The 14,282-nt window shown below is 40.9% G+C and overlaps 1 protein-coding gene across 1 annotated transcript in view; it reads right to left on the bottom strand.

Annotated features, from left to right (window-relative positions):
- AACS (acetoacetyl-CoA synthetase) overlaps positions 1 to 14,282 on the bottom strand; it is a 61,416-nt gene that overhangs the window by 19,415 nt on the left and 27,719 nt on the right. Inside the window, exons 6-9 of the mRNA XM_034791317.1 lie at positions 7,617 to 7,731; positions 6,617 to 6,698; positions 3,930 to 4,077; positions 714 to 794 (exon numbers count right to left, since the gene is read on the bottom strand). Of these exons, the coding sequence (XP_034647208.1) occupies positions 714 to 794; positions 3,930 to 4,077; positions 6,617 to 6,698; positions 7,617 to 7,731 (426 nt within the window). The remainder of the gene's footprint in view (positions 1 to 713; positions 795 to 3,929; positions 4,078 to 6,616; positions 6,699 to 7,616; positions 7,732 to 14,282) is intronic.

Below are 14,282 nucleotides of genomic sequence, written 5' to 3'. Positions count from 1 at the left end.
AAAAGAAGTCACTTTTAAACTTAAGTTGCACTGTGTTGACTACATTAGCACCAAATAAGGACTGTTAAACTCCAAGGAGTCACAAAACAGCCATTCTATTTTCTTCCCCTTATATTATTAGAAGTCACTCATTTAGAACATGAGCATTTCCACAATCGAGAAGACCAGTGGGCCATCACATCTGACAGTGGCCAGAACCAGGTGCCTCAGAGGAAAGTGCAAAGAAAAGTCCAAGTGCACTTATGGAGTTCCCAACTGGGGGTGACAGAGGTTGGCTCATGTGCCAACCATGAAGGTTCATAGCCTTTTAGATATCCCCTCCAACGGGCTCCCAGGGAGGCACAGCTTCTTGCCACTCCACCAAGATGAACAGAGCAAAATTGCCACTCATCTCCAACATGGCCAGATCCCCACATGATGCAGGAGAGTAGAGCATGCTTTGAAGATGCAACTGCGGATGTCATTACAGCAATAAGCTTAAAATCCAAAATCTATTTCTCACTAATTAGCAGGAAAATTTACACCCAACTGTATTTTATTAATCCACCTAATTTTTTTAACCCAATTTGAAAACAGCTATGCTTATAGAGACCACTAGAAATACACAGAATTGTATTTGTATTACTGTGGGAAAGATCCTCCCTCTTTCAAAAAAAAAAAAAAAAAAAAAAAAAAAAAAAAAGTGTTTTATAAATGTGGTAAGTCCCACTTGCCGTTGTATAGTACATAATAACGTCATTGCTGGTCATGTTGCCATGAAGAATATGCTCCTTCAGGTGCTGAATTAGTGTGCCCTGAAAAATAAAAAAAGTGAAGGGGAAAATAAGTTTATGTAAATATAAAGCAAAGATCTGGTGGCAAAATATACTTTTCAATAGCCTAATGCTGCACAGTCCTCACCAGTGAGTATTTCAGGGTTACAGACAGGTATTGAATTCCACCCCCGTTCAAAGTAAAAAACGGGCAACAACTCCCAAACCTATCCACGTCAGCATGGATAGCATTCTCCACTCCCCTTTCGTATAACTTTCCATCCTCCTTCACCAGATCTCAGCAGTGCCTGCACTTAACCTACAACAAAACAACCTGCTCCCTACAGAAGTGCAGCATCACTCCATAGCCAGCCACTAGAGTAGTGCAGCACCCTATGTAGCCCATAAGGATTTGTCTACATGGGGATATTGACCAAGAGAACTATAGCGGTATAGTTATACCTATATCCTTTGATAGACCACTCTAATTCTGCAGATCCATTTTCCCAAGTGAACAAGTCCTTTGACATGGTTTCACGCTCACAGTACACCCAGCTGACTGGTAGGAGTGAGGGACACAAAGTTGTTCTGGACTTAGGCGTCATGGCACAAAGCATTCACGTTATATACTAGGTCCCAAAAGTAGCTCAAGCTGTCTCAAATCGTAGTTCTTTGGGGACTGCAGACAGAACTACATAGACCTCCTCCTAAGCATTCGTACGGCTGGCAGCATGGAAAAGTCCACTAGCCAATGACAATGCACTGAATTATGCTATTACTCATTTTTCTCTTTTGTTGGAAATGTGGCTAAAATACTTTGCATCATCATTTGAGAGTGACTTTGCAGGATCAATGAATTTATAAACTGCTTCCCCGTGTCACTTTACTACAGTGACACATTAAAATGGTTGATTTAAAAACAAAAGCTGTGCTTTGCATTTTTGCAAGTGCTCATGGTGGAGCTATTAGGGACTTCACATGAATCAAGCAAAATATATGTTGAAAGAATTTTTATCTATAATGGATTTAACACAAAAAGAAACTAATGTAAATTGCATATGCTTTAAGGGATGGAAAGGAAAAAAATATTAAATAAATATACAAGCAAATCCAATTTTCCCTTAGCATCTCAGAGGAGCCACATCTGGATTTTTACCTGCTAATGCTCCAGTGCACTGAGATGTCACAATGCTGCCATCTAGCTACAGACTACTTTCTACAACCTGCATTTTAAAATGCAGAATTCATGGCTTTGCTAGAACCACAAATAGTAAATTAGAAGCAATCCTGCACAAAAGACTTATGCACATGTTTAAAGGGACAGTTCAGAGTGTGTAAGTGAAACGCAGGCATAAGTCTTTGCAAGAGCAGGATTTTTACTGGTATCCTTAGAGTTACAGTTCTGTAGAAATTGAGACTATACCCTATTTGGATCAAATTCAATTAAATTTTATTGCCTCTCTTCTTGCCAATTTACACTTTACTATTTCAGAGACTGAGAATCCAAATGAAATTTTTAAAGATGAATCCACCCACAAACTATCAACTACTACTGTGGAGAAAATGGAGTGTAAACCAGGTCAGAGTGGTAGAACACTGCTGAGCTCTTTTGAAACAAATCCCTGTATGTCTTGGATTCTAGCTGAAAAACCCAATTCTCCTTTTGCTTACACGGGTGTAAATCAGAGGAAACTGCTGAGGTGTGAAATTGGTGTAAGGGAGATTAGAATTGGGGGACTATGTTTCTATGACTTAAAAAAAAAAAAAAGGAGTTACTGGATAATTTGTTAGAGAACTAAAACAAAAACCCTACACCAACCTCCACGTTTCTCTTTACACCATTAATACACTAGCACTTTGCGTCTGAAACAAAGAATATTTTATATATGTGTACACACACACACCCTCCCCCCACACACACACACCCCCCCTTACTTCAGCCTGCGGGATAATACATTTTAAAGGTTTGTCTTCCTTTAAATTATTTATGGCTATCATTTAAATATACACCACAACAGATGTGCAGAGGAAACACATGAGCTTAAGCTTACCATATTGCACACAGGTGGGTATATGAAGTTAAAATCACAAAGAAAAAACATTTCCTGTAAAAAGATCCAGGGGATAATCAAGCTATTTTAAATCCACTGTGATCAGTATTTAATACACTTTTGCTGTCATTTCATCTCCTTTTGTATTTTTAAACTACTGAAATTAAACTTCAGCTGTATCAGCACCACTGTGTGGCTCCAACCAAGTTGGGAGGATGAGGCAGATGAAGGGGGAGGTAGGGTAGGATTCAATGGCAAGCTAAGCAGCTGTGTAAATAATCTGGTGATGAACACAATCTTAAAGAGGGAAAATTCCCTTCCCTTTGCCTTTTTTATCTGGTCAACTGCATTTATCACACACCTTTGACCACCTTCTCTGCTCACTAACTGTCTTCACAAGTGCTTATCCTAACATTCTGAACCTGGAGCAGCTACCAACAGCTGCCCAACTGTCACAAAAAGGTCTGGTCTACACTAGACTATTAGATTGGTTTCACTACATCACTCAGGGGTGTGGCAAATCCACACCACTGCGCGGTGAGTTAAGCTGACCCTAACGCCCCCCCTCCACCCAAGTAGACCATACTAGGTCAACGGAAAAATTCTATTACGCTGCTGGAGTGTTTTAAATGTAGACAAGCCCAAAGTGAATTTAGGGATGGAGATAGTTTTGGATTGACAGCTCAAGTGGCTGAATTCTTCTAGTCACAGAAGCCCAGCACTGGGGTTGCAAACTTCCCCATGTTATCTCTGCGAATGAGACTCAGACCTAACCACAGTTTTCAAGGCTCATTCAGTCGTTCGTCTCTACCAACAAGGGCATCAGTTGTGCCACCTGTGGTTGTGTGATGGCTACTTGTCCACTGGGAAGTGTCATGAACAACCAAAACAAGCTCCAGATAGTAAGGACTTTTGGTCCTTATTGACCCATATCTTTCAACTATGGACCTACAGGTGAAAGGTTTCACATAGTTTCAAAGGGGGACAGGTTGGCTCAGTGGCTTTTGATAACTATCACCACATACACTTAAAAAAAAAAAAAAAAAAAAAAAAAAGAGAGAAGGATGGAGCTCCGATGGTTATAAATAGATGGGGCTGCAGTGTCGCACTAAGAGGGAAGACCTACCCCTGCTGAATGAACCATGCATTTTGGTGCTCCTGTTGTACCAGATGAATACATGATAAACAGAGGATGACTGAAGGGCAGCTGTTCAAACTCCAGCTGGGGGGCCTGGTCTCCTTTCCCAGTAGCAAGGAAATCTTCAAGAAAAACACTGCACAAAAGAGGGAAAAGCAACTACTTAACACTACTTCAAATTTAAAAAAAAAAAAAAAAAACCACCCCAAGATCAACTGCTAATCAACCACAGACATCTAGAAGATCATCTTCAGACCCAACAGCACTCTTACAATAATGCAGTGTGTATATGTAACCCCACTTTTATTCTTTTGGCTTCTCAGACCTTTGTTTAAGTTGCTTAGCTGTTTGGGGGTTTTCTTTAAAATGAAATGTCAACAAAATGTTTAAGACTAAGATATCAAGGGTTATATTTGAACAGGCCTACAAATTTGCACATATCAAGAGTTGTCACCCTTAAAAGTCCCATACAGAGGCAGAGGTAGCAGGTAGGCCCCCATCACACAACCAGACAGCTGGTCTACATTGTGACTCACCACACAGCAAGCCAAGGTGTGAATCTACAATGCACCAACTTGTGACACAGTTAACATCCTGTGCAGTCCCTACTACAGGCACACTGGAAGTCCCAGAGTGCAAATTAGTGTAATACTTGAAAGTATAGTAGGCTAAGCCATGCACCGGGACCTCCCTGTGCTGTAGCGGAGTTCAGATGGAATGATACTGTGCAGCAAGCTGGGGCATTTTAGAATAATACCTTGCCACACTAACTCACCATGTAGACAGGCCTTAATATAGAGAGACAGGCCTGAGAAAATCTTTGAGGCATGGCTTGGAATAAAGGATCAGTCCCTCAATTGAAATATTAGTTACAATGTGGGTCCAGGATGCAGTGCAGACAGAACGGCTGTTATGGACAGTCAGAAGGCAGCTATGCCAGCCCTTGATTCAGCTGTGAATGTACTTTTGGCTTGTAGTATCAATTACAATGAAATTGTTCTGAAGTGACACAGAATCTGACCCTTACTTCACAGTTTGGAACATTAGTAGTATCAAAAGGTATCTGAGTAACCTAACTCTGAACAGTAAATAAACCAGCCAAACTACCTCTAAGTGTCATTTAGATTGTTCATGGCTCGATTTTGGAGCATCCTTTCCTCTCCTCGTTATACCCGATCTCATTTATATAAATGTGCTAACAGGATATTTGACAGAGCAAACGTTTTCTTCAAGATGATCAATAAATCAAACTCAACTTATTTTGTTGCTTTTTAAAAAGTCTCACCACACTTTTCATGTTCAAGTTTATCTGCAGTATCCAGCAATCAAGAAGTAAACAGCAATGGAAAGCAAAACTCAGAAGGTCTACCGAGGGTAGCTTGTTGCTTTGTATAAAGCTAAATGAAGTGGATAATGTAATTTTACTGGATGTTCCTATTTTATATCAATTATTGCACAGACAAAATGTGAAATATGACCAAGATATTACAAATCTATGTTGGGGGAAGGAACGAGAGGGAGACAACAGCGATAAACCTAGTATTGACAAGCTGAAAGATACATTCATTTTGTAAGCAAACTAATTCCATCTCTCTTTGTAGAGAGATTTCTTGCTGGGTCAATGCTAATAACTGGGGCGGGGGGGGACGACGACGGGAGAAGAGAAGAAGAAGTGTTATAATGAAAGAAAGCAGATCAATTGCTCATTTAGCTTCATGCTTGACAGTAGTGGGGTTTCTCCAATATAGAGCAAAAAGTTTACTGAAGTACACAACATTTTTACTAGTCTGACAAAAGTACTTTTTGCATCCCCACCCCATTTCCCTCCCATTATTCTATCACAAATGTGTGAAAAAAATTCTGCTGAATGGATAGTTTACAAAATAAGGGGTTTTTTTAAACCAAGAGGTTTTATTTTAGAGTACTGCAGCATCCTTAAGCACTGCCAGAAACCTAAGCACACCATCACTATACTAGAGCATGCAACACAAAGTGAAATGAACTAGAAAGTTACAAAAAACCTGATTAGTCTAAGTCAACTTCCAAGCCTGATCCTAAAGCCCAAAAACTCAAGAATCATTCCAATGAAGTCAATGGGCTAAACTCTCTGGATCTACAAAGGTGTAGGTGAGAGCAAGGATTCCACTGACTTATTGGAGTTACTGAAGTGTAAGTGAGAACAGCTCTGATCCAATAAAACTGCTTGCATAAGGGCTGTATGGTCAGCTCCAAAAATTTGTGCTAAATACAGAAAAACAAGTGAAACAAGTTAAAATGGAAAGAAACTTAAAAATCTGATCAACTGAGAAGAAGGGGGGGGGAAGCTATAAAAATATGGTTTCTTCAGTGTCCGGTCAAGATTATCCCACAGATCTAAGAGAAGAGCTTCTTGTGCTATGTCAAGTGTCCATTCTCTTCTCCATGAGATTTGTATTGCCGCATGCCTGAGAATCCTTGTACGTAACAGGAGCCTGATACTTCGATTCTTCCCAGAGGAGATTATGTTGGGCCCCTAATATGAAGTTCGTTTAGTTACAAACAGCCAAATACTAAAAAAAATTTCCCAACATTCAGGGACATACTGGTGAGAAAAATCCATGTAGGGTTCTGGGTCCATCCCATCTCTAGTTCTGATAGAGACAGCACATGCCCAGAAGTTGATTCCATCCCATTACCTGTTTGGAATTTTAGAAATATCTATCACTTCTCTCGATGAAACATATGGAATCACCACCACTTTTCTTAAATCTGGGAGTCCTAGAGGGGGGGAGAAAAAAAAAAAAAGTGAGTAGAAAAACCATTATTCACTTATTTCCAGTTACATAAACAAAAGGCCTCTTCTCTGTTCTGTTAGTTTGTGTCATGTATGTACTGAGTAATGGAAACAATTCAAGCTTTTCCCAACTCCCATCTTTCTGTTCGTCACTGACAACAAACAGCACCAGCAGCAAGAGATTGAAACTTGCATGTAAATACAGTGTAACATCAACAATGGGAGGATTAGAACCAGTCCCACGGGCCAAGTTTTTCCTATTAGAAAAATCCACACAACCCTGGTGAGTCACAGGTTTCATGAGCATTCATGAGAGCGTAGTTTGGCTATATGAACATGAATAGCGATACCCAGCTCCTATAGACCATTGTTCATCAGGAAATGCTTTAAACAAAAGGCCAGTATCATTATCCCTATTTTACAGATAGGGAACCCGAGGCACAGAGAGGTAAAGTGACTTTCCAACGTCAACCAGCAGGCTAGTAGTCGAGATGGGAATAGAATCAGGTCTGATCCAGTGCTCTATTCACTAGCAAACACTGCCTCCAGCTGTTCAGCATAAGCACATATGGCATTTTTCCCTTATAAGTATATAAATGTTCCATATGCTCTCTGCTTCTGAGTGGAGAAAGGCCCAATCCCAGGTAAGTGCGCCAGGAAGAAGTGGTAGGAGGGAGAAGTCAGCTCAGCAATATACTCTTTCCCACTAATCCTGCAGGAATCCCACCATGTGAATTATTCTCATCAAGAGAGAAATAAGGATTTGTATAGTTGCTGTTTTAATTAAAAACCCAAAAAGACTAAATAGTTTTGCCTAAAGATTTGATTTCCTCATCACTTATGAACAGTTTTGAAGTTTCCCACAAGCTCTACGTGTGGTAATAGGGCATGAAGTGAAATACCTTTTACTACATTATGCAGCTTTTCCATGTGGTTGTGTTCTTTGCCATTGTATATGACAGCTTCAACAGAGAAGATCAGCTTGGGCTGAATTTGGGAAAATCTGTCTAGTACGCCCTGTGGAGTAAAGGGAAAAGGACAAGAAATACAATCACAAACAACACTGCAAAGGGGGGAAAGCCACCAGTTGCTAAGACCAAGCCATGTCACAAATGTCAAGAAGAGAACAGATATGGCAGTGTGCAGGGATAATGTTAAGATACCAATCACTTTGGGTTTTCTCCATCCATCCCCAGCATTTTAAGGAACAGTGGGTGAGCACACCAATCTGTTTTATAATCCCAATGCCTATCCCCAAAAGTACTACTGTGTCCTAGACCAATTACCCAGAATACCATAGTAACACTATTAGTTGTAGGGCCAAATTTACAAAGATATTTAGGTATCCAACGATGGAGCTAAGGGCAAATATGCCTAAGTGGGTTAGGCACCTAATGACCATTGATTGTAAGGGAGATAAGTGCCTGGTGCTAGGTAGGCACCTATCTGCATTATAAGGCACCTAAATATCTTTGTAAATCTGGCCTGAAGCCACTGCAGCAAAATAACGTATTTGTCTAAGAAACCAAAAAACATTTCGGAATTTAAAAGAAAAGATACATCCAACAGAAAGGCCACATCAATTTGAAACCATCTATTCTGCTAATGAAGGTTAGTAAAGGAAACATTAACTTGATTGACATGATTAGGCATTGCAAAAAGAAAAAAAAAGTTAATGCAGTTCTTTGCGTTTCTTCTCCCTAGAGTACAACTACTAAAAACATTCAGCTGTTATTCTCCAGTTAACTGGAGTCTGTTTTCAGCAATGAATCAGGACTATACTCACATTGTAGTGATTTACATCACATGCTAAAACATTCCTGAAACGGGGCTTTTGTACTCAAAAGCAAGGACCAAATCCTATTAATAAAAAACATCTTCCTCTCTCTAGCTGTGCTAGTTGAAATATTAAACATCGTAAAATTGACAGAGTTGGCCACAGGAAAAGAATCTCCCAAAACACTGCAAAGCCAGGAGACCTCACTAGTAGAGCTGAGAGAGTAATTGATTTTTCAGTTTAGTGACTGGCCCAAAAGATTAATTTTGGGTCAAACAAATATTTTGTTCAAAACAATAGTCCCTCCCACCCCTCGATTTTTCATTGAGCTTGCCTTTTTTTAATTTATTATTATTATTATTAAATGTCAGACTGAGCTAAATTTCAAAGTGAAACAATTCGCAACTATACATTTGGAAATGTTTTAACTTTCTAATTTTTTCTTTCCACCAAATTTTAAAAAAGGAAAAATTTACCAGATTGGACCCAAGTTTGCAAATAGTTTCAGGGTGACTGAAACTTCATTTTTCAGCAAATTAACTATTTGACCGAAAAATTTCACCTCAGCTCACTGAGATGTTTCTTCTCTGCCTGCCACCTCCATTCCTTTCTGCCCCCTGCATATTAGTCCAAATGAGATACAACTAGTTTTCTAGGAATTCCTGTGGGCTTCTTATATACTGCACTTAGAGCAATTTCCTTAAATCACTTGCCCAAGAACACTTATTTTTTTTTTTAATACACACACACACACACACACACAGTAAATGTGGTAACAGCAACTAAGAAATTGTACTAAATAATGAGCAGCTTACAAGTCTCCTACACAGAACCAGCCTTTGGGACCAGACCAACTGAAGTTGGAATCTAATTAGACCACTACAGTAAACTGGAAGTCCCCTCCTCCTCCTGCATAAAACCAGAGTAATTAAGCTCTGTGTGGGCTTGGGAAAAAAAAAAAAAAAAAAAGAAAAAAAAAAAAGACTTCACCCACTCAACCTGCAGGACTACAGCCTGTATGTCTACTATTTCATCCTTTGCAGCAAAACCCCAGCAACTGTCCCTATGCAGAGTCATTAATTCCAAGGCCAGAAGGACGATTTTGAGCCACTGGATCTGCACAGTTGAGGATAAACTTGGACTGATTCTGTTCTCAGGCCAGTGTGAACAGGAGTGAGTCCATGGAGTTACTCTCGTGTAGGACTGATGTGAGCAAGATCATAACCAGGCATCTTGTAGTTCTTCCCACTCTGTATTTTCTCCATGCTGGCCTAGTCAGGGTTGGTATGCAACCTCCAGAAGGAGTGCAGAGACCCTGTCCTGCATAACCTCTCCAATGTCCACGCAGCCTCCCCATAGAGCAGGAGTCTCAAACATGCGGCCCATGGAGTTATTTGCTGCAACCCACCAAGCTCCCCTCCCCCACCATTCCTCCTCCCTATCCCCTCCGCCCCCAGCTCCTCTGCCTACCTCCAGGCACCAGACAGCTGTTTGGTGGCACTTGGCACTTTCCAGGAGGGAAGAGCAGAGTGCCACGCGCTCAGGGGAGGAGGTGGAGAAGAGGTGGGGCAGGGATTGGGGAAGGGGTTGGAATAGGGGCAGGGAGGAGGCAGAGCCTCACAGAATGGGTGGAGGAGGAGGGTATCAATGACGTGGGCCTCGGGCCAATGTACTAGTCCTCATGTGGCCCTAGTAATCATTTGGAGTTTAAGATCCCTGCCATAGGGCTTATGGTGGTGCAGACGTCCTCATACCAGTTCTCCATATACACACGGGGGGGGGGGGGGCGCGGAGAAGAGAAGAGAGATATATATGCCCCTTTAGTTCAGATCTTGCTCCTGGGTTTTGCAGACATTCCTCTTGCACTTTGGGCAATAAGCACTTCCTTGTCTCCTTTAAATTCTACTCTTGTCTGACTCCACAAGTTGTCCTAGTAACAGTCACTCATCAACTCTCTGGGTTATCAATTAAAGAAAAGCATTTTCTGGTACACAGAAAAGCATCAAAGTGGGTTTCTCAGGGAAGTGGAAGGAAGAAGGGGAGAGAAAAGGTGGCAATACATTCAAGCTTCAGTCATAGAACTGCAGGACTAGAATGAACCTCAAGAGGTCATCTAGTCCAGTCCCCTACCCTCAAGATAGGCTTAATTATCATCTAACACTTTAGGTACATACATCCTTGACAAGTGTTTGTCTAACCTGCTCTTAGAAACCTCCAACCTCCCTAGGCAATTTGTTCCAGTGCTTAACTACCCTGACAGTTAGGAAGTTTTCCCCCCCGCCAATGTCCAACCTAAACCTCTCTTGCTGCAATTCAAGCCCTTTGCTTCTTGTCCTAGCCACTGAGTTAGTTGAAAAATCCCCAGTCTCACTCCAGTGACATGACATAGGTTTTCAAGAAACTTATCTAAAGCATCCGTTGTTGAAAAGACCCAGATTCAGACATGCTGATTTAATTACATTACAACATTCAAGTCGCTCTCCAAAGAGCTTACAGCCAAGTCTGTGAGTCTCAAATAAGTTTGCCATCTTATCGATTTGTTTGCAGTGTTGTCCATGAATTGCTCAAGCGTCCTAGTAATACGCACACACACTAAAGACCACTGTCTCCCATACTGAATACAGTGTCTAAACAAGCGGCTTTTAAAAAAAAGTTTAAAAACTAAGACTGAGAATACCTGTGTAGGAAGAGTTGGGGGGGGAGAAGAGGGAAGTGGAAATCCAAGACTGAGACAATTACAAGTGGGGGGCGGGGGGAACCTTATCTGGGCCACGCTAACCCGCTGGACTAGATTCATGACAGGATGAGATCAGATCACCCCAATCCCTCCTCTGCAAAGAGAATACATGTAGATTGAACTTGCTTCACTGGTGATCCTGGGACTTGAATCCAACCAGATAGCTCAGCAGGGATCAAATCTCAAGGAAGCCCAGATGCATTACGATTAGCTTGTATTCTCCTAGGCTCAGATCTTGTACTCAGAACTGTGCAGGTGGTCTCCTGTTCCTGCATGGGATCCCACTGACTCCAAGGGTCTGTCCACACAGTTCTCAGTGTGAGAGCTGAACTTACGCTTTTATGTCCATATGCATGAGCCAAACTGTCCCCTTCGCCTGTGGCTATACCTCGGAGGCAAACAGAAGGCCCACAGAGGGTGTTAAAAGGAGGGGGGAAGGGCTCCGCACAGGAAGAACCCCTTAGTTCTCTGTTTTATTTGCCTCTGGCAACAGGTTTCCTCCAGGCTTGCTTAAGATTTATGAAAATATAAAATATTGTTTGAGCAATGCAAGATGACCTCCAAATTTCATAGAACAAACATATACCTTTAATTATGAAATATTGTTGAAAGCCACAAGTTACTTTGAACCACACAGTTCCACCCCAAAAATGCAGGTGTGCAAACTTTAAATTGTGTTAATGGAGTTACATGAACGCATGGAAGGAGAAAGATCTACCCTTTGGGTGGAAACAGATATTGCCACTTCCCTGACTATCACAAGGCCACAGACTTTGATTTGAATTTGAGACAACCCAGCCTTTGATTAACCGAAGGAGCATAAGGGATATTGATGGTACAGATATCCCAAGGCTAAGCCTGGTTAAAAAATAATCACAAAAACTTAAAACTGGGCACTGAAAATAGCCCATCAGCATGGAGAGAAACACATTTGTACATTGTAGAACAAGTAAAATGAACACTCTTCCCCCAGATGAAAGATCAAATGACACTGCAAAGAAAATACTCTGTCATTTTCAGACCAAGCAGAAAATATCTGTAGAACAGATTGGTCATTACAAGGTGTAGAGGTTTTTTAAATCATATTGCACAAAAGATTGTTTTTTCAACAAGAAAATGGAATTATGGTGCACTCTAGTACCTATTGAGCACTACAACAGCGCGATACTTTTAGCAATCTGCAGAGCTTCATTCTGGATCTGGTTCTGTTCAATATCTTCATCAATGATTTAGATAATGGCACAGAGTATACTTATAAAGTTTGTGGACAATTCCAAGCAGGGAGGAGTTGAAAGTGCTTTGGAGGATAGGATTAAAATTAAAATGATCTGGACAAACTGGAGAAGTGGTCTAAAGTAAATATGATGAAATTCAATAAGAACAAATGTAAAGTACTCCACTTAGGAAGGAACAATCAGTGGCACACATACAAAATGGGAAATGACTGCCTAGGAAGGAGCACTGTGGAAAGGGATCTAGGGGTCATAGTGGATCACAAGCTAAATATGAGTCAACAGTAACTCTGTTGCAAAAAAAGCAAACAAACATTCTGGGATGTATTAGCAGGAGTACTGTAAGCAAGACATGAGAAGTAATTCTTCTGCTTTACTCCACACTGATTAGGCCTCAACTGGAGTACTGTGTCCAGTTCTGGGTGCCACATTTCAGGAAAGATGGACAAATTGGAGAAAGTCCAGAGAAGAGCAACAAAAATGATTGAAGGTCTAGAAAACATGACCTATGAGGGTAGATTGAAAACCTGGGGTTGTTTAGTCTGGAGAAGAGAAGATTGAGAGGGGACATGATAACAGTTTACAAGTACATAGAAGGTTGTTACAAGGAGGAGGGAGAAAAATTGTTCTTAACCTCTGAGGCTAGGACAAGAAGCAATGGGCTTAAGTTGCTATATTGCAGTAACATCTAAATCACTTAACCAGGCTGGTCCCATTGTGATTTCTACAATACGAATATAACAAGCAACAGTCCCTGCCCCATAACACCTTCAATCTAGAAATCTTGTAAGAATGAACAGGGACTCAATATTCCTGTATTACCATTGTGGTTTGCATCTAGTATGGCTCATGATGTGCTAGAGAGTTTCCAATCCCAGAAGATTGGAGTTTATGCCTTAAAGTGGATAAGAAAATGAAGGTCACAACTTGCTCAAAAGGTGCCAAGTGAGAACTGTGATGTCATGATCATTTTAGTGTTTTCTAAACAGCAGTTTCCTTCCGCAAAGACAAACAGCTTCCACCCAAAAACTGAATACTTACAATAGGATTTTATATAGGAGAGCCCCACCTACTAGATTGCCGGTCAGGACTTTTGACACTGTTCCACATGACATACTCATAAGCAAAGTGAGTGAAGAATGGCCTAGATGAAGGTATTACAAGGTAGGTGCACAACAGGTTGAAAGACTATATTCAAAGAGTAGTTTTCAATGGTTTGCTGTCAAACTGGAGGGGGTGGGGAGGGGAGACAGAAAAATGAATCTAATGAGATACTGCTGGGGTCTGTCCCACATCCAGTACTATTCAGTATTTTCATTAATGACTTGGATAACACAATGAAAAATATGCTCCTAAAGTTTGCAGAGGACATTAAGCTGAGAGGGGTTGCAAGCACTTTGGAGCACAGGATTAGAATTCAAAATGACCGTCACACTGGATAACTAGTCAGACTTCAAAAAGATGAAATTCAATAAAAGACAAGTGCAAAGTAGTATATTTCAGAAGGAAAAATTCAATGTAGAACTCCACAATGGGGAATAACTGGCTAGGTGGTAGTACTGCTAAAAAGGATCTGGGGGTTATAGCGGATCACAAATTGAACATGAGTCAGTGTACCACAGTTGCAAAAAAGGCAAATATAAACAATTGAAAAGAAGGCTAATTTCATTCTGGAGTATATTAATAGGAGTGTCAGATGTAAGACATGCTAGATAATTGTCCCACTCTACTTGGTGCTGGTGAGGCATCAGCTGGAGTGCCGTGTTCAGTTGTGGGGGCCACACTAAGAAAGATGTGGACTAATTAGAGAAGCCCAGAGAAA

This window comes from Trachemys scripta, chromosome 15 (genome assembly GCF_013100865.1).
Source record: "Trachemys scripta elegans isolate TJP31775 chromosome 15, CAS_Tse_1.0, whole genome shotgun sequence".
Classification (NCBI taxonomy): Eukaryota; Metazoa; Chordata; order Testudines; family Emydidae; genus Trachemys; species Trachemys scripta.
Note: the sequence above shows the minus strand (reverse complement) of the source record. Positions and strands in the feature narration are given on the sequence as shown.